The 19429-nt window shown below is 68.7% G+C and overlaps 1 protein-coding gene across 23 annotated transcripts; it reads right to left on the bottom strand.

Moving 5' to 3' along the window:
- Positions 1–497: 497 nt before the first annotated feature.
- Positions 498–19412, bottom strand: PHLDB1 (pleckstrin homology like domain family B member 1). Of its 23 annotated transcripts, none has more exons than XM_071798702.1 (25): positions 19323–19412; positions 14950–15048; positions 14404–14527; positions 14163–14333; positions 12294–12419; positions 9903–10999; positions 8946–9191; positions 8646–8783; positions 8422–8559; positions 6914–7042; positions 6038–6193; positions 5852–5962; positions 5613–5702; positions 5296–5415; positions 4479–4616; positions 3878–4030; positions 3394–3561; positions 2906–3191; positions 2735–2779; positions 2078–2369; positions 1912–2002; positions 1692–1838; positions 1359–1578; positions 1026–1111; positions 498–844 (listed from the first exon to the last, which is right to left on the bottom strand). In XM_071798702.1, the coding sequence occupies exons 2-25, from the start codon at positions 15007–15009 to the stop codon at positions 704–706; spliced, it is 4473 nt and encodes a 1490-aa protein (XP_071654803.1). In that variant the 5' UTR covers positions 15010–15048; positions 19323–19412; the 3' UTR covers positions 498–703. The 23 variants fall into 23 exon arrangements, with proteins under 23 accessions (XP_071654803.1, XP_071654802.1, XP_065711571.1 ...); XM_071798701.1 differs by having other exon boundaries at positions 14950–15051; positions 19323–19399; XM_065855499.2 differs by lacking the exon at positions 19323–19412 and adding an exon at positions 16838–16943 and having other exon boundaries at positions 14950–15051.
- Positions 19413–19429: the final 17 nt, after the last annotated feature.

Here is a 19429-nt window from a genome sequence, read left to right as displayed (position 1 = left end):
AGCGCCGCCTGGTGGTCGAGAAGCGTCTCTCCGCGAGCAGGACCCGCGCTGTCCCGGGCCCCGCCCCTTCCCGCCCCCCGCCCTGCCCCGAACCCGCCTCTACTCCAACCCTGCCCCTCGCTCCGTCCCTGACCCGCCCCCCCGCTCCCGCACTCCTCTCTCCCTCAGCCCCCCCCTCCGCTCCCGCCCCGGGGCGAGCTCCGCCCTCGCTGAGCCCCGGGCTCCGCGCCAGACTCCGCCCCTGCCCGCCCCAAACTCCGCCCCTCGCTCCATCCCTGGCCCGCCCCCGCTCCGCCCCAAACTCCGCCTCTCACTCCACCCCACGCTCCGCCCCCGCTCCTCCACAAACTCCGCCCCAAACTCCGCCCCTCACCCCGCCCCCGCTCCGCCTAAACTCCGCCCCCGCCCGCCCATCACTGAGGCGCCCGCTCCGCTCTCGGCCTCTCCGGCCGCGCGACGTTCCCGCCGCTCTTCGGCAGCTTTTTACGCTTCAGCACTTGGACGTTTCCAATAAACTTTGTTTTTAAAAAGTCAACATTAAAAAAAAAAAACCAACACCCTTATTCCCTTGGCTGTGCAGGTGCTGCTGCGTGCCGGCTGGCGGGGGACACGGGGACACGGCTGTGGCACACACGGGGCACAGCGGGGAGCGACCCCGGGAGGGCCCTCAGCAGCAGCTCCGGGTGTGCGGCACCCCCCGCCCTCAGCTCATGAACTGGGTGTAGCCCTCGGCCCCGGTGACGATCACGTCCATCCAGATGCGCATGGCCTCGGCCGACGGAGCCACCATGTAGTACAGGCGGTCGTGGGTCTTGACGCAGAACGTGAGCGCAGGGTTGGGGCTCTGGAGGAGATGGGAGGGTCAGCACCCCCCCCGTGCCGTGCCCCCTGCGCTGTTCTGTCACCAGCACCCCAAGGAACCGACGCCACCGGGGACAGAGGCCACTGCGGGGTTGTCCCCACCCGAGCTGGCGGGGCAGGGTGGGGCGGGAGCATCGGCCATGCCAGAGGGTCCCAGTTCTCACCTTGGCTGCGCTGCGGAGGTGGTCGTAGTAAACCTCCTCAATGGCTTGGAAGTAGATGACACCCTTCAGCTTCGTCTCATGTTTATCTGCCCAAGAGAAGGAGCTGGTGTCACCCACAGCACTGTGGGCGATGGCGCGGGCAGGGGCGGTGGCAGGGGCAGGGGCGGTGGCAGGGGCAGGGGCGGTGGCAGGGGCAGGGGCAGTGGCGATGGCACGGGCAGGGGCGGTGGCACGGGCAGGGGCAGGGGTGATGGCACGGGCAGGGGCGGTGGCAGGGGCAGGGGCGGTGGCAGGGGCACGGGCAGGGGCACGGGCAGGGGCACGGGGACTCACCCACGTAGTAGGAGAGGGTGCGCTTCATGCGGTCGAAGACAAACCAGCGCTTCTTCCAGGACTTGATCTTGCCGCCCATCTTGACCAGGTAGCCCTTGCACATCTTCTCCGTCAGGATGACGTGGTAGCAGGTGTCCACGCTGTGGCCCGAGGACTCGATGTGCAGCCGCAGGTTGAAATCCTCCTTGCGGATGGGGAGGTAGCGCGTCAGGGGACGAGCCTGGGGAAGCAACACAGCCCTGCAGAGCCCGCCGGCGGCAGCGAGCGCTGCACCCCCCGCAGGCACCCCAGCCAGGCTGGGACAGAGGGCCCAGAGGGGACACCGCCCCGCACCTGTGAGAAGTGCTTCTCCCGCAGCTTGACCTCCTTCTCCACCAGCTTCTGCCGCCGTGCGGTCTCGTCCTGCAGCCGCCGCTCCAGCTGCTCCCGGCGCCGGCGCTCGTCCTCCAGCGCCTGCCGCCGCAGCTCCATCTCCCGCTCCTGCGGGACGCATGGGTGTTCAGTCACGGGGAGGGGGTCCCACTCCCCAGCCACGCCCGGTACCCACACTCACCCGGGACTCCATCAGCCGCGACTTCTCCGCGTGAGCCTCCTTCAGCATCTTCTCCATCTCCTCGATCTTGCCGGCCTCCATCCCGCTGGCGCTGCAAGACGCGGCAGCTGCCGTCCCCGTGGGAAGGATCGGGAGTCGGCGGCGTGGGTGGCAGAGCTGGGCTTACCTGGAGACGTTGTCGGGCGAGCAGGCGGAGGCGTTGCCCGTGGAGATGCTGGTGTCCACGCTGTCCGAGCTCTCCAGGCTGAGCGTGTCGTATGCATGGTCCAGCTCCTCGGCGCGGGGCCCGGGACCATGGGGCCGGTGGTGGTGGAGGATGGAGTGATGCACAAGCGGGGGGAAGGCACCAGGGAAGGGCGGCTGCCCGTGCAGGGCTTCCCACTGCGACTGAGCCTCAGCGGCCGCTTTCTGCTTCAGCTCCGCCAGCCGCCGCTTCTGCTCCTCTATCACCTGCTGACCTGCGCCGCGGGGAGAAGGTGACGATGGCTGAGTGTGCCGGGCTCCGAGCCGCACCGCGGCGGGCAAGGGGACGGCGTGGGCAGGAGATGACAGCGCAGGCGCTGCTGGAACCAGACGGATGGCGGGTGCGGAGCGGGAAGCCCAGGCAGCCAAGGGGACACATGCACCAGGCTGGCAGGAGCGGGTTGGCAAAGCATCAGCCGGTTGGGGACACGCAGGGCTGTCCCTGAGCAGACAGCGAGCAGCCCTGGGGCCCTGGGCTGGTCGTGCCCCTCCTGTGCGCGGCAGAGGTGCCAGCAAACAGCCATGCTGCTGCGGCTGCTGCGGGGCTGCCCAAGGCACGGCGGCTGCCCCACGTCTCTACCTGGTAGATCCCCTGGCTGCGGGGGCTCCGCGGGGAGCGGCTCGGCTGGAGACGCCGTCGGGTGGAGGGGTCGGGGGGCAGAGAGGGGGGAAAAGCGAGAGACCGTGAGAAAGGCAGCGGGGGAAGCGCCTCCCAAACCCCAGCACCCCGTGGAGCCGGGACCCGACTCACCCTTCTGCTGCAGGGCCAGCTGCCGCTTGGCCTCGATGTCCTGCAGTGTGGCCGCCAGGTTGCGGGGCAGGCTGCCCGCCGGGCTGGGGGGGCCCTGGGCAGGACGGCAGGCGGTCAGCCGCGGGGACACGGGGCTGGCGCCGGGCTTCGGGCCCCCCGGCAGCCGTACCTTGGGCGAGGGGCTGCGCCCCAGCACGGAGAGGTTGAGCTGCGAGGACGAGGGGGTCCCGCTCTTCAGCCGAGGGCTCAGGGCACCGGCGTCACCCTCTGTTTTCGCACGATAGACCTGGGCACAGAGACAGGGAGGTGAGAGGGGCACCGGGGGATGCAAAAGCCCACCTGGCTGGGTGGCTCAGCCGCAGTGGGTGAGCATCCCTCCCGGAGCCTGCCCTCGGCAGCGGCGCAGGAGGAGGCAGTGACAGGAGCATCCCCGCGCTGCCCCGGCAGCTCCGAAGCCTGAGCCCCGCGGCAGAGGGAGCCCGGGTTACCTGGAGAGGCCCATGAGAGGAGTGAGCTTTAGCTGGGAGTGGAGGAGGGGAAGAAGGAGGAGAAGCAGAGCAGGAGGAGGTCTCAAAGGCAGCCATGGCCTCCCGGTACCACTTCTCTAAGTCAAGAGCTGGGAGCCACACGGGCCCCCCTGGCAGCGGCTGCTCCGTCTGGAGAGAAATGCCATGTGAGAGCGGAACGCGGCGAGAGGGACAGACACACAGAGACGGAGAGGTGGGAGCATCCCTGCCTGCGCCTGAACCCCCCAAAACAGGACCTGCAGCCCCACAGGCCCCCTCGCTGCTCAGTAGGCTGGTAGAGCCGGTGGCAGTGCCACAGGGCACAGAGCCCGGTGCCGTGGGCTGGCTCAGGTGGGGCGCAGGCAGCGACGCAGCAGGCAGGGAGCGAGGGGCTCACCCTGTCCCGTGCTGCCCCGTCACCTCCCAGGGAGATCGCAAGGCAAAGGGAGGGAGATGGAGCACGAACCTCTGCAGAGCCGGAGGGAGAAGAGAGAGATGGAGGAGGAGGAGGAAGAACAGGAGCGGTGCAGATCGAGGATGAAGGAGCTGGAGGGGCACAGCCCGGCGGGGAAGCGGCAGAGGCGCGGAAGATGCCCGAGAGCTGCTCAACGGTCACATACTGGGCAGAGAGAACCAGATTAAACTGGGAGAAGAGGCTCTGAGCAAGGGCAAGCAGGCACAGGGGAACGAGCCGAGCAGGTGGCTCCGGCCCCAAACGAGGGGATCACATCCCAGGGAAGGGAGACAGCTGGTGCTGGGCACTGGGTCGGGGTCTGCACCATCCTCGCCCAGGACTGGCAGTCAGGACTGAGTCCCACAGGCAAAGGGCCACCCTCCCGCCCCACTGGGGGCCCGCTGCTGCCAACCCCCGAGGGCAAAGCCTGTCCGGAGCGGGCGAGAAGCGCTGCCTGGCAAGGAGACCGAGCGGCTCCGCTCCCCGCTCGGTGGCAGCGGGACAAAGCCCTGACCTGGGAGAGCTGCAAGCACCGGGACACAGGGGCGCTGTGGGGTCTGCAGCGTCCCCATGACCCACAGTGGCAAACCCGAGCACGCTCTGGAGCGGGTACCTCATCGGCTGCGGGAGGGACAGCAAGCAAGAAAGAGTGCTGAGCGGCAGCAGGGGCAGCAGCAGAAGCTTTAGCGTCCAGGCTGGGGCCGTGCGCGCGGCGGCAGAACCTGAAAACGTCAGACAGCCTCATGTACTCCTAGAAACCCACGGCGGAGAAGGAGGAGAGTTAGAGCCATGCACTGGCGGCGCGGACCGCAGAGTGGAGCAAATCTCCCCGCGCGCCCCCCACCGCCTGCCCAGCCCTGCCCGGCCTGCAGCTGCCCCGCCGAGCGGCGCCGCGCCTTAGGCACAGCTTTGCTGGGCGCAGCCTGGGTGCGCAGCGCTGCAGCCTCCCCTGCCAAGGCCCCTGGCGCCCTCAGCCGCTCCCATCACCCATGTCTTGGGGTCCCTGGCCACAAGCCCTCCCTGGTGCCACAGCACCAGATGAAGCAACTCGAGCTTAAAACCCACTTCCTCAGCTTTTCTGAATCAGGCACGCTAAAGCCAAGGATTTGCTCTTTTTCTGGGGAAGCCGGGCTAGCTGGACCCCAAAGGATGCTGTCAGGAGGTGCCTAGGCAGCGGGAGAGCGGCAGGTGAGGGAGGCACAGGGATGCTGCACTGGGTTAAAGCTGCAGGTGGCTGCAGGAGGGCTCAGGAGAGCACCCGAAATCAGGCTCTGGTTGTTAATGAGAGCAGCCGGAGAGCTAAACAAGCGACTCCGCAGCCGTGCCAGCCCGGCGCGCTGCTGTGGCTGCCCGGCGGCCCCAGCACGGTGTTAGTCCCGGGACGGGCTCAGCCACGGCAAGCGAGCGAGCTCTGCGGTTAGTGCTGGTACCTCGTGTGCCGCGGGAAGCGAGCGGGCGGCAGAAGCGAAGGAGGCGGCAGTGGCTGGCGGGGGGCTCAGGGGCTGCAATCCCTCCAACAGCTCACAAGGCTCAGGGATGCAGAGGGTCTCCTGTTGGGGGGGATCATCCCGTGGGCATGGTGGGCACAGGCAGCGAGTGGGCAGCACCGCAGTCCCCAAGGGCATCGTGGCTCCGTCCCCCCACTCAGAGCCGCAAGCAGGGCAGTGGGGTGACCCACTGGCACCTAAGAGCCTTTGGCCATCACCGAGAAGGAGCCCCCTGTGTTGGCACCAAGACAGGCGCTCACCTCTCTGAGAGCCGAGGACATTTTGGGGAAGCTCCTGCCGCCCGTGACGAGCTGGTATCGCCTCTCCAGGGACACGAGCTTCTCCTTCTCCTGAGCAAAGGGTAAGAGCAGAAGCAGCTGATGGTCATTGGTACCCCACGGCCAGTCCCGCCAAAGCTCACCCTGTCAGCTCGATGCTGTCCCCTGCCTTGAGCACCCCTAGGCTGGGGACCATTGGGAACCCCCAGTCACTGCGTTACCTTCTGCAGCAGCTGCAGGACGCCGTTCCTCTCCCGGGCCAGGCGCTCAGTCTCCTGGGCACTCTGCAGCCGGATCTGGGCGACCTGGGCATCCAGGGCGGCCACTCGCTCCTGGGGAGAGCGGCGGGGTGAGCCGGCACCGGCAAGCGGCGGGGCTGAGCCGGAGTCGCCGTCCCCCGTGCCCACCTTCCTGCGGGCGATGCTGCGCTGGCACTCGGCCCGGCCCTGCAGCAGCTGCTGCCCCCGCGCCTCCCGCTCCTCCTCCAGCCGGCTCTCCCGCTCCAGCTGCTGGAACTCCAGGTCCTCCAACAGCTTCGCCTCTGTCTCCAGTGCCTCCGCCTCCTGGGGACACACAGGGACATGGAGGAGCCGCTGTCAATCTCTGCCCAGCTGGAGAAGACAACAGAGTCACTGGGCACCGGCCAGGTTGGAGCCATCAGCCCCGGAGGATGAGGCGCTTGTCATGGCCGGGGGCTCCTCAGAGAACAGCAGCCCCTGCCAAACCATGTCCTGGCTGGTGCCAGGCACCAGAGCCCCGCATGCCAGTGTCACCACCGACACACAGCCCCGCATCACCGAGCCGAGGGGCAGCTGAGCCCCCAGGGACGAGCGCCACGCCAGTCTGCCATCGCACCGCCCTGCCGCGGCACAGCGTGGTGGCTACCACGGGCTACCACGCACCAGGACCACCCTGTCACCGTCCCTGTCCATCGCATGCCAGGATTACGTGCACGGTGAACGCCGGGCAGGCGCCGGCCATGGCTCAGCTGCTACCGCAAAATACCAGATAATGGGGAAAAAACGCTGTAACATAAACCAAGGGCTCTGTGTAAATAAACACTCTCCGGAAATAGCTGGAAGCAGACGGACCAGGAGCTGGGATCCCCCAGGCTCCCTCTGGGCACGGAGGGTGCACCCGCGCTCTGCCAAGCCGGCACCGCACCGAGCTTACCAGGACAGTGGTGCCCGGCGCCAGCCACCTCCAGCCCTGGTACGAGGCTCCTGGAGCGGCCCCAGCCTAAGGGGCAAGGGAGGTGGTCCCAGGGGTGGGGGGACACTGACCCTTCGCACCTGCTCCTGCAGCTGCTCCCGCAGCGACTCAGGGCACTGAGCGAGGTGGCTCTTCGACTCATGGTAAAGTGCCCGGAGCTGCTCGAGCTCCTTCCTTTCAGCATCAACCTTTGCCCTTTCCTGAATCGGAGGAGAACGAGACAAAAAAAAGAAAAAAGAAGAAGAAAAAGAGAGAGAGAAAACACACTTCTCAAATCCACACCATGTGGGAGCTGCAGAGTTAGAGAGGCTCAGCTGGAAAAAGAGACTGAAAGACTTGCGGGGAGGAGCATCTACAGAGGGGTGGAGAGAGCAGCAGCCCCGGGACCGGGTGTCAGAGGGTCCCACCCCCCTCAGCCTCACCTTTCCATGCCAAAACCCCACTTATGGGCACCAAAAGGACGGATGCTGATAGCATGGCTAAAGTCCTCCTGACCCTGCAAACGGCTGCACCACATGCACCTTCTGAACCACCACTAATTAACTTTAATTGATGCCCCAGGGAGGGGCTGTGGCTTGTCCAGGGGCTCCTGGACAGGCAGAGGTGTCAGAGGTGGTGGCAGATGGCAGAGCAGGCACCGTTAGCGCAATTAGTGCAATTAGTGCTGGTCAGGAAAGCGGGTGGTTATCTCAGCAGAGGTTGGAGGGGGCTGTCCCTGCGCTGCTCTCCCGCCTCTGCACCGGCCGCCCCTGCAAAGGGCCAGGAAACCAAGACCAGAACAAAACCCCCAACGTCACGTGGCCACGCCGGCAGGCACCGACAGCAGCCCTGCCAGCCACGGGCAACCGAACGGCCCGGGCGCCCCAGCCCAGGGGTGCCGGCACCGCATCCCGACGAGGGGCAGCACGGAGCACAGCGGGACTGGCTGCACGGGGATGCCGGCATCGGGCAGCACGGAGCCACGTCCCAGCGGCCCGTCCAGGGCCTGCCACGCTGCCCATGAGGCTGCAGGATGGACGGCAACCGGTGGCCGGGAGGAACGTGCTGTGCACGCAGCGGCACAGCTGGCAGACCACAGCGACAATTGCACCAAAGACACGTCCAGGGGAGGGGCTGGGACCCCAGTCCCTGCCCCAGGACCCCTCCTCAGCCACTGGACCAAGTGAAACATGCACAGCAATTCCCCCACTGCCACATGTGAGGCTGCCCCAAGTTGCCACAAGACACAGCCCCAGGGAGAGCCGGGAGAGGGGAGCACCGAGACCCCCACCCCGGGGCGGGCGCTGCCCGCTGCAGGCAGAGCCGTCCGGAACACCCTGCGGCACAGACCAACCCTGTGCTCCCCACCGGCCGAACGGACAGTGGCTGACACACACCAAAAGCATCAGCCCTGCCCTCCCCACAGGGCTGTCTGTCCTGGGCAAACAGACAGACAGAGTCCCCCGCAACAAGAACCCAGGGGGACACTGCTCAATGCCACCACGGCACCCAGGGACAGGAGAACACGTCCGCAGAGGAACGCCGCAGCGTGGCCACCGCAGCACCGGGGAGGACACGGCGCTGCCGGCACAGGACTCACCTTGTCACGCTCCCGGCGGATGCTGGTGTCCAGGCTGCAGAGCTTCTCCTGCAGCTGCTGCGCTGCCTCCTGCTCCTGCCGCAGCCGCGCCGCCTCCACCTCCCGCTCGCCCTGCAGCAGCGCCCGCTCCAGCTCCGCCTGCCCAGCACGGCTGCATCAGCACGCTGCCCTGGCCCCGACGTCAGCGAGCGTGGAGGACACATCGGGACACATGGTCCTCTCACCTCTCGCGATGTCTCCTGCAGCTGCTGCTCCAGCTCCTTGAGGCGGCTCTTGAGCTGGTCCAGGCGGCCCAGCACGCCGGCCCGCTCCCCCTCCAGCTGCTGCGCCTCCTTGGCGCGGGGCCCCGCCAGCTCCTCGTGCTGCAGAGAGGGCAGGTGGGCACGGCATGGCACAGCACAGCACAGCATGGCACAGCACAGCACGGCGTGGCACAGCACAGCACGGCGTGGCACAGCACGGCATGGCATGGCACAGCGCGGCACGGCACAGTGCAGCGTGGCGTAGCGCGGCCGCCTGCTCACCTCGTGGTGGGTGCTCTCGGTGCTGCTGCACTCCTCCTTCAGGTTCTCCTCATCTGACCGCTCCAGGCTCTCCCTCTGCCGCAGGACAACGGGCTCCTCGGCAGCACGGCCCAGCGCCACGGCACCGCGGGGTGCCCGCCAGCCAGCATCCGCAGCCAGGAGCTGGTGCACGTCGGCTGGTTCAGTACCATCCGTCTTGGTGTATTCAGCACAGAGGTTCAGGATGGTCTCCAGGCGCTGCCGCTCCTGCGGGGAAGAACAATCAGCGTGGTGCCCATGCCAGCACATGCTGCTGCCAGAGCATGCCGATGGCAGATGCGGGGTCGCTCTGTGCCGTGCCGGCACGCTGGGACAGGCTGGGGACATCGCAAACCCCGGTGCAGCCGCCCTGACCCCGTGCCGGGAGCTGGAGACGGGCTAATTACAGGCAGCAGCGGCGGCTGCCGCGCGTCTCCGCTATTTCCAGGCGGTGACTCAGGCTGCTCGCACCGGGCTTGAGTCAGGGCTGAGCAAACGGCCCCACGGCGCAGCCCCCCCGCACCAGCAGATGCACGGGGCAAACCCCACCCCGGCAGCTGCCGCCGCTATAAAAACTCCATCCGCCCTAAATATAGACACGATGCCTACAAAGCCAGTGCACTGTCGTGGCCCTGGACACAATGTGGATGGTTTCGCAACGCCAGAGGCACCGCGATTTCAGCCCGCAGAGCCGTGCTGACCCCGTGGGTTTCCCTGGTTGTTGGGAGCCAGGGGCTCCAAGTCCCCCGGGAGCCGCCATGGACCCACAGCCGCTCCCAGCCATAATCCCCCTGGATAAGCCGGCAGCCTGGCAACTGCTGCAAATCCCCGAGAGGCAAGAGCTGGGGTTTAAAGTAGCAGAAGCCAAAAGGCGTTTGCTCAGAGGCTGCCCTACGTTCTAACCCAGCCCCATGTGCCCCCCATGTCCCCCAGGCTCACCAGCCGCTCCATCTCCTGCTCCCGCACCCGCTCCTGCCGCTGCCGCCGGTGATACTCCAGCAGCTCATCCTCGTTGTCGCTGATCTCGGTGATGCTGTTCTTGCGCTCCCGCAGCCCCGCTGGTGGCTGGGGCTCCCCAAGGGGCTTCCTGGGGGTGCGAGGGCTCTGCCGGGGTGACGGCACCGCCGGGGAGCCCAGCCCGTACGCTGGGCTCAGGCAAGTGCCGAAGCTGGGGCGGCGCGGGGGGGCCTCTGCCAGCAGCGAGGGCAAGGGGCTCCCTGCGCCCCGCTGCTCCTCCGGGCCCTTGCGCCGGGCACGGGGGCTGCCAGGCACCTCCCTGCCCAGCCGGGGCTGTGGGGAGGGGGCGTCGGGGGCCGCCCGGGGGCTGCCGGCCCGGCGTGACAGCGAGGGGCTCAGAGGGGGCAGCTCCCGCATGCTGTCCACGTTCCGCCGGGCTGCCCGTGGGCTCTCGGGGGGCTGCAGCCGCGTCTCTGGGACCACCCTGCCGAGGGGCTGCCGGCTGGGGGCCGGGGGGTCCCGCGGCTCACGGAAAGGGCTGGGGGGCCGCTCCTGCAGGGCTGCCCGCAGCCGCGGGGCCAGACGGGGGGTCAGCCGGGGGCTGCCGGCCCGCTGGTCCCTGGGCCAGGACTCGCCGGGACCCCCGCCAGGCGTGGGGGGTGGGCACTGTGGGGGTGGCACGGCGTGGTTGTAGCTGGAGGAGCGCAGCGGGACGAGGGGTGGCACGGCCAGGCCCTGCTCCTGGCTGCTGGGCGAGGGGCTGGCGTAGCCGCCGCTGCTGGCCGGGGAGGAGAGCGGGGAGAAGGGTGGGGAAGTGTTCTCGTAGCTGGAGCCCCCCGAGGCAGCCCCAGGGCTGGGCGGGGGGGACAGGAGGCAGTGGTCGCCGCCGTTGAGCACGGGGGACAGTGGGGACTGTCCACAGGCGAGCGGCTTCTTGCCGCCGAGGGATGGCGGCTCCTCCAGCACCAGCGAGTCCATGATGTCCTGCAGGTCCTTCTCGATGGAGCTGACCAGGGAGCTGTGGCTGGGATGCCCGCGCTCTGGACGCTGGCGGCCGCCATTCACCAGCACCTCGGGCTCTATGGGGTGACACAGGAACAGGCATCAGTGCGACGGGACCCCCCCAGCCCCTGCCCAGGCTGGGGTTCCCCTGTTCCACTGCTCTACACAGCCAGCACCGCTCAGAACACCACTCCCCCTACCCCAAGCTGCTGCACTGGCTGTGGCCGCGGTGCTGGGCCAGGGAGGAGCCGGCATCCCACTGGCCCCATCACCAGGGAGACAGAAACCCGATCGCACAGCCCCACCGCCTGCTCCGCCATCCCTGCGCCACCAGCAGCTCCCAGCCCTGCTCCCCGCGAGCAGCTGCCAGCACCCACCGCTGCTCTCCGGCAAGCTCCGGCACCCCAGCCACAACCAAAAGCCACCGAGCGCAGACCCATGCTGCATCCAGACCCACCACCATGTCGCCCACAGCCTCCCGCGCTGGGGTGCCCCGTCCTGCCGGCGCAGCACCGATGTGCCTGTCACTCAGGCACAGGGAGCAGCTCATAGCGGCAGGCGCGGGGCCCGGCCAGAACGGCGTGCCACCCAGGCTGCGTCACCCCCTGGCACCCAGCGGCTCGCCCACGGCAGCCAGCAGCGCCTGGGGAGATGTGCGCAGCCCTGCCCGTGCCATCCCACCCAGTCCCGCGGGCAGCGGCTGCGGGATGCTCCACAGCTGGATGCTTCGCAGCCACGGCACCTCCCCGCGTCCCTCCTCCTGTCCCCCAGCTGCAGGCACACTGCCTTCCCGGCACACACGTGGCGTGAGGAGACTGCCAAGCTCCCCTCCCCGTGCCAGGGTGTGCCAGCCGGGGCAGGGAGAAGGGCTGCCAGCCCGGGGTGCGCTGCCGGGGCGCGGACATTCCCGGGAGCGCTGCTGGACCTTGGTGCAGGCGCTCGTCCCACGGCCCCGCAGACAGGCAGACACAGCGAGATAAGCAGCTGGCGCAATGGAGGATTGCGGTGGAGCAAATGGCCTTCACAGCCTCGGCGCGGCCACCCCAGCACGTAAACACCCACTCCAAGGCAGCGGGGGGGCCCTGCACACCCTGCATCCTCAGCACAGCCCAACGCGCGATGGCTCTGCCACAGCAGAGACGAGAGCCGCGCCTCGCCACCCTCGCAATTACCCTTTTCCGAGGCAATATTAATCATTAACAAACACCAGCGCAGCTGCCGTGCCAAGCCAACGGCCGGCACAACCGCGCCAGGCGTGAGCCCCACTCCTGAGCGCAGGACGGGGCTGGGAGAGCATCGCGCTGGGGATCTGCTGGCACGGGGCAGGGAGTGCCCTGGTGTCCCCACCTGGGACGATGGACGGTCACCTACTTGCTGGCAGCGTGTAAAGAGCCGCCGGGCTCCTGTCCCCCGCCGGGATCATGCTCTTCATCCACTTGGCCTCGGCAGGGTGGTTGAAGCGCAGGAAGGTGGCCTGGCCCAGGCAGATGGTGCACCCTGGGGACAGAGGAGGGGACAGGGCTCAGCCATGCCAGGAGGCAGGAGCTGGCGCAGGCGGCCGGGCCCAGCCCCACGATGCGTCCCGGGAAGGGGAGCGGGCTCCTGCCGTCAGCAGAGGCTTAGGGGGAGCCTGAAATCCAGGTCAGCCCCCGGCAGCGCGTCGCGGGCGCAGGCACAGCTGGGGACCCCGGCGGGGGCCGTGCTGCCGCGGGGGAGCTGGCGGCGCTCCAGGGCCGGCGTGGCTGCCAGCTGCAGGCAAGACAGCTCCTATCCCCGGCCGCGAAATTCCTCTTCTTGGCCCAAAGCAGCAGCCTCACGGGGAAGGCTGCTGGGCGGCCACCAGGGAGGAAGGCGGATCGGGAAGGGCAGCGGGGCTGCGCGGTGCCGGGGGATGCGGTGCCGGGGAGCGGCGGGGAGCCGGGAGGCTCGGTGCTGCAGACACACCCGCTGGGAAGCGCCTGCCAGGGCCCCGGGGAGAGGCTCGCGCTGCGCCCACAGCCACAGCCCAAAAATCCCTGACCGGAGGGAACACATTTTTGGAGCACCCAGCAGCCCAGGCGGGTGGCAAAGTGAGCGAGGCCGTGCAGAAGAAACACTGTCGCCGCCGTGGGGATCCGGCTGCCTTGTCCGAGTGCTGGGGAGGGAAGGAGTTGAGTTGTGTTCTCCAACCAGAGCTAACACAGCACCCAGCGTGCCAAGAGCATCACGCCTGCCCAGCAGCTATGGCAGCGGCGGCAGCGGCTCCTCCACCCCAGCAATGGCTCCTCAGCTCTGGGCATCACCGACCGGCCCCAGGAGCCGCGCATCACCCGGCAAAGCGGGGACCCCCCACCCCTCAGCCCCACGGCTCGCCCGGCTGTGGCCGCGCACAGGCGCTGTCCCCGCCCCGGGGGTCCCTGCCCGCCCTGCCGCAGCCCCCGGCTCTCCCCGCACCGCGGGAGCAGCGGGACCCCGCGGCCGGTCACGGCGGAGCCGTCGCGCCCCTTCTCCGGCGGCCACGTGGCTCCATTGTCCCCCGCGGGGCAGCGCCCACGCGGGTGGGTCCCGGTGCCGCTCCCGGGCAGGGGCCGGCGCGGGGCGACTGCAGCGCGGCCGCTGGGGGAAAAGGGGCTTCGCGACCCGCGGGGGGACGGGGAGTGCCCCCCGCCCAGCCTGGACACGCGTGGCCCCCCCGGCCCCGCCGCACTCACCGAGCCGCCGCCGCCGCCCGGGCAGCGCCGCGATCCGCCCCCGGGGAGGGGCGGCGGGCGGGGCCGGGGGGCGGGCCTCAGCCAGCCCCGCCGCCCGGCCGGAGGGTCCTCCCGGGAACCGGGGCCGTGCGGGGTCAGGGCCACCCCGGGGAGGGGCACGGGAGGGTCCGAGCCCCTCCGGTCACGCGAGCACCGCCCGGGTCCCCAGTAGCGCTGCCCGGGACAGCCACGTTGTTTTCGCCCCCTCCCAACCCCGGCTCAGCATCTCTGCTGCTCGGGAACGGGGTGCGATGGCGAGGACCAAGCCCTGCCCCGCCGGAGCTGCTCCCTTCCTTCCCATCCCACGCGTGGCACAGCCCCCACGCACACGGCAACGCCAGTTCCCAAACAGTGCCAGTGTCCAGAACATCCCCAGACCAGGACAAAGAGGCAGGAGCATCCCAGAGGGAACTTGCAATTGAGGATGGATCTGCAAACACCCCAATACCCAACAGACGACCCCGCTTGCCGAGGCCAGGTCCTGCTCCGGAGGAGAGCGGACTGTCCTTACCTTGGGTGAGGCGCGTGGGCCGCCGCAGCGGCACGCCGTCGATGGCGCAGGCATTGCCACAGGGGTGCAGGGTGAGCGTCCCCTGCACGTTCTCAATGAAGCAGTGCTGGGGCTGCAGCCCGGGGCCCTGCAGGACGATGTCCCTTGCAGCCGTGCCAATGGTTGTCCTCCCTGCCAGCACAGACAGCGGCTCAGGATCCCTGCTGCTGCCACCGCTGTGCCTGCGGGGACCAGCACTGACCTTCCTCCAGAGGCAGGAGCGTGATGGCCGTGCTGAGGCGGCCGCTGCCCAGGCTCACCAAGTGCGGCTTCTCTGTCTGCACCTTCAGCCCCTTGCCCGTGTCAATCAGGTCCAGGGGGCTGTTCTGCAGGAGGAGAGGAGGGGTACTCAGGGATGCTCACAGCTCCCGTGGCTGCAGTGGCCGCTCCCCTGCGCTGCCCACCCAGCCACGCACCCAGGCTGCTCCAAAACAGCCGGGTACACAGGCAGGGAGCGCTGCCCAGGCACAGCCTGGCAGCAGGACACAGGAGCTGAGGATCCCGCCTGCCTTTGCTGCCCGCTCCAGGGATCAGAGGTGACACTGCAGGAGCGAGAGTAGATCCCCGGAGGCTTGGGCTGCACCTAAGAGGATCCGAGCTGCCAGCCACTTAGCGCAATTGGCTTTGCCACCGATCCCATAACGGGATTGGGGTGAGGAAGCTGTGGAGGATCAGGGCTCCCACCCGGCTGCCTGGGCTCCTGCGGGGTCTCCTGCAGGACAGAGGTCCCGTGGCCCCGTGCACCCACCTGGATGATGGTCTGGACTCTGCAGGTCTGGCTGGCAGGGGTCCTGCTGGGTGCCTCCATGGTACCGGCTCGGGGTCGCCAGGTGCTCTCAGGCACAGGCTGCTGCCGGCAGAGGTGGAGGAGGTCGGCACAGGGCACAGCTCTGCCGTATTCCCCTCGCACGTCCCTGCTGGCAGCCTGAGCCTCATGAACCCTGCCCCACCCCAAAACAGGGTTTGCCAGCAAGACGATTCCCCTCCTGAGCTCCCATCTCCAGTCCTGCAGTACGTGCCCAAAGCCAGTGAGCATCCCTGCCCAGTGCAGCCCGCACCCCCGTTTACCGCAGGAAACCCACGTGCATGCCGAGCATCAGCATAGGACACAGTAACCAGGAGCCGGCAGGGTGGCTCGGTTTTGGGGAGCTGATGTAGGAAACACACACCCTAAATGCCAAGAGTGAAGGGCAGCTGGACCCCAATGGCTGCTGGTGGACAAGGACACGTGAGCGCAGCATCCAGCTGTCCCCAGCAACATCTGCCTGCCCATGCACAGGCTTGTGGCACACCCCGGCACCGCCACATGTGCCCATTCCAGGCACTCACCTTTGCTGCTGTGCAGCCTGGCAGCAGCAGCACCTGGGGTGCGTGAGCCCGGCGGAGCACAGCACAGCCCTGCCTGCGTCCTGCCCGTGTCCTGCCTGCGTCCTGCCCGTGTCCTGCCTGAGCCCTGCCCGCGTCCTGCCTGCGTCCTGCCCGTGTCCTGCCCGTGTCCTGCCTGCACCCACGCCAGGCTGGCCAGGCTGCTGCCTGCCGGAGCAGCCACCCACTGCCATTCTCTGCCCGGGCAGGCGGCACTGCGGGCAGGAACAGTTTCCGTCCCTCGTGCTCACGCCACTGTGGCAGCACGGGATGCTCCGGGGTTACTAAATTTACCATCTGCTGCTCCCCGTGTCCCTCCCTTCCTCTCTGGCCTGGCCAAGCATGGCTTAACCCTTCCTGGGCGGGCTGGGGCAGCCCAGCTGGGGAGTGCTCCCACCCCACTACAGACCCCGGCCCCGGGGCAGCCAGGGGCACCAGGAGGAGCCCAGCTTGGCTCCCGGCAGGATCACCCACTGTGCCGGCGTCCCGCGGGGGCAGGACCCCCGGCTCAGGCAGCGCCAGGCCCGGCTGCGGGGGTGAGCAGGCGGCTGTTACACATCGCGGAAAAAATGAAATGCTGGAAAACACCAGGCGTGGGATCCAGGGCTGGGACAGAGCCTGGACGGTTCCATGCAACACCGGGGCCAGCTGCCCCACAGCGAGGGCTCCGTGGGGACCACGGTCACCCCACGTGACATGGGGACAGCTCAGCTGGGGCAGGGGGAAGCAGAGATGCCATGGCCCGGGAGCAGCTCCCCGGTGCCCACCAGGTGCCGAGGCAGGACGCCCGCTTTCCCTTACCTGACACCCCGGCCCGGCCCGGGCGCCCAGCGGGCCCCTCCGCGGCAGCATGCCCATGTCCCTGGGGCGCAGGGGGGCTGCGTGTCCCAGCATCAGGAGACCCCAGAGCCCGTCCCAGCCCCTGCACCCAGGCCCCAACACAATGTCCCGGAAGGAGGAAAAGCCAGGAGGGGCCGGGCTGCTCCATCGGAAGGGAGTGGGGCCAGGGTGGGATCCTGCGCCGCCGTTAACCCCTTCCCAGTGCGGCCATGCTGGTGGGGCACAGTGAGCACCACGGGGCACCCCCAGCCCCACAGCTGGGGGATCATCCCTGCTCCTGCCCCTCTGCTGCTGCCCAGACTGGCTGTGTTCAGCATCCCTTGCCTGCCCACGAGCTGGAGGGGACCCTGGCAGCCGGAGGGGACCCTGGCAGCCGGCGGCTCCCCACTCTCACCCTGCAGCCCCCAGCATCACCCACCAGAGCCCCTCACCTGGCTCCTCGCTGAACAGGGGATGCCCGCCACTCCCCAGCCCGTCCCGGGGCGCAGCCCCTCTCCCGCCGGCTCTGCTGGAGGAATGCGGGGCGGGAGCGTGGCTGCCCCGGCCGGCGCCCCAGCGCCAGGGCGGACAAGGCGGCCTTTCTTCTCCTGCCGCCTGCAGAACGCGCCGCTTGTTCCCGCCGTGGGAAGCGGCGAAGGCAGCAAATGCCAAGGGGTCGGGCTTGGTTACCGCCAAACAGCCCCTGGCCCCCGCGCGGGGCTGCCCGCTCGGCTCCCGCCTCCCACAGGACAAAAGACCCTTTCTTCTCCCAGGACGGGCAGAGGCCTCACCTGGGAGGATGCTCAGCCCTCTCACCACGGGGCCCCCCCAGCGCCAGGCGGGTTGTACACGGACACGCTGCCCCACCACACCCTGGGGAGCCCCAGCACCCCCGCCTGCCCCCAGCCCCCTCGGGCAGGGCTGCTTGGGGGTCTGCTCCTGCCCGACCTGCCGCTGCCCACTGAGACCCGCACGGCTGGTGCTGGCAGCCAGGCCCCAGAGCCACCGTGTGCCGCCAGCCAGAGCACAACCAGGGCAGAGCCAGCCTGTGCTCACGAATGGCTGTGCCGACGCACCGGAGCACAGCCCGGCACTCCCTGCGGTGCCAGTCGTGCCAGTGATACAAGGGGACAGGACACAGCATCCTGCAGCACAGCCTTTCCTCCCACGCACGCATCGGTGAGTCACGGGGGGAAGCCAGAGCAGCCAAACTAACGGGTTCGCAGCACCGCAGCCTCCGTCCAACTTGGCTGCCTGCTCGCTCCCCATCTGCAAACGCACTTAGGCCGCGCTTACCCCTTCCCACACCCTCTGCCCCGGTAAACAACCGGCCCTTCCGCCAGCAGCTGGGAACGGGGAGCCCGCCGGGGAGCGGAGCCTGCTCCTGGCTGCTGCTCCATGCCAGGCAGGGGAGACCTCGCTGGCCCCAGCCCACCCGGGGAAGGGGCAGCAGGGGCTGCACTGCGGTTGCTGAGGTGACACAGCACGCCTGGCAATAACATCACCGTAAATGAGCTGCCAGACAGCTCCGGCGGGAGCCGAGGAATCCCGGCCGCACCCGCTGATCTCAGCGCTCCTGCGCCGCGCACAGCTGCGCAACGGCCGAGGCCCCGCCAGCATCGCGCCTCCGGCTCTCTGTGCGCTGGGACACCCACCGCAGGCTTGGGGCGAGAAGAGCGCACAGCCTGGCTTTCCTGCACCCGATGGTCCCCAAGACGAGCCAGCTCTGAGGGCCAGTGACAGCACACTTGGTCCCAGCCGCTGCCAGAAGTCAAACACCGAGCCCAGCATCAGCACGCGCCTCCGGCCACCGCAACACGGACACAGGAACCACCGCCGCTGAGCTCTGGGACCCCTCACAGTGTCGCACAATAGAGACTTGTTCCTCAAAGCCGCCTTGTAGTAAACGATGGTTTCTCGTTTGCAGGCCAGATGCCCAGCTCAGTGTGGAGCAACTGCAGCTCCTCGCTAATGACAGCTCAGGGACCATGGCATGGGACGGGTTTCGTGGGTCCCAGATCTGGTCCTCAGCACAAACCCATCGCCCAACCCTATGTTCACTGGGAGAAGGGCAGGGGGGAAACCTCCTCTCTCAGAAACGGGCATCACTCTCTCCATTCCGGTGTCCGGCCACCAGCAAGTGCCACCTTGTCACGCAAACATGTGGCTCCATCACCCAGCCCACGCAGCCCCATGCACGACAACACACGTCATCACACGCCAAATCCATACCAGGAGCTGCCCAAAAAGCACCTGGGCAGCGCTGCCCTGTGCTGCACCCCGTGCTGCCCGCGGCGCTCGGCCGGGGACGCGTCCCATGTCCCGCTGCGGCCCCTGCCGGTGCGCAGGGAGGGTTGGGGGCTCGCGGGGCAGCCAGCGGCCCTTCGGCGCAGCAGCTGGACACCGTCTGGGGCCGCCAAATTCCTTGGGCTTCCTGGCAGCAGCTGAAGGGGCCGTGGCGAGAGCATGTCAGGAAACTGGAGTAAACAAGGTCGTGCTGCAGAGCGGGGTCCGGCCAGGCCAGTGCTGTTCCCAAGCTCCCCGGGAGGCGTCTGGAAGGGCTGGGGCAGCCAGGGCCAGGCGCCGCGTCCCCCGCCACCACCCACACTCCACAGTGGGATTTGGGGACAGCAGAGCTTTGTCCAGCCACCCACACGGGGCCAGCGGCTCACGGGGCTCCCACGCCAACAAACTCCCTCTGGCTGCAGTTGCCGGCGCCCCCATGCACCCCAAAGCGCTGGGCAAGGCGGGTTCTGCAGCTGACGGGGTTTTCCTGCTGTCCCACCCCGGGAGCAAGGAACCCCCCCACTCACCGCTCCCCGGAGCCCCCGCCCCACGCCCCGGCCATTCCCACCGCGCTGCTGGGACACGAGTGGGTCCCGCCGCCCAGCCCCACGCGGAGAGCCGCCCCAGTGCCCCCAGCCCATCCCCACTCACCTCCGCTCCTGCAGCCCCGTCCCGACTCCGCTGTCCCAGCTGTCCCGCCCCGGTGCCGGCCCCGTCCCGCCCCGCAGGCCCGGGGGCGGGGGGACGGACCGACCGGC

The sequence above is a fragment of the Patagioenas fasciata genome, chromosome 24 (genome assembly GCF_037038585.1).
Source record: "Patagioenas fasciata isolate bPatFas1 chromosome 24, bPatFas1.hap1, whole genome shotgun sequence".
Classification (NCBI taxonomy): Eukaryota; Metazoa; Chordata; class Aves; order Columbiformes; family Columbidae; genus Patagioenas; species Patagioenas fasciata.
This window is presented reverse-complemented; position numbering and strand designations above follow the sequence as displayed.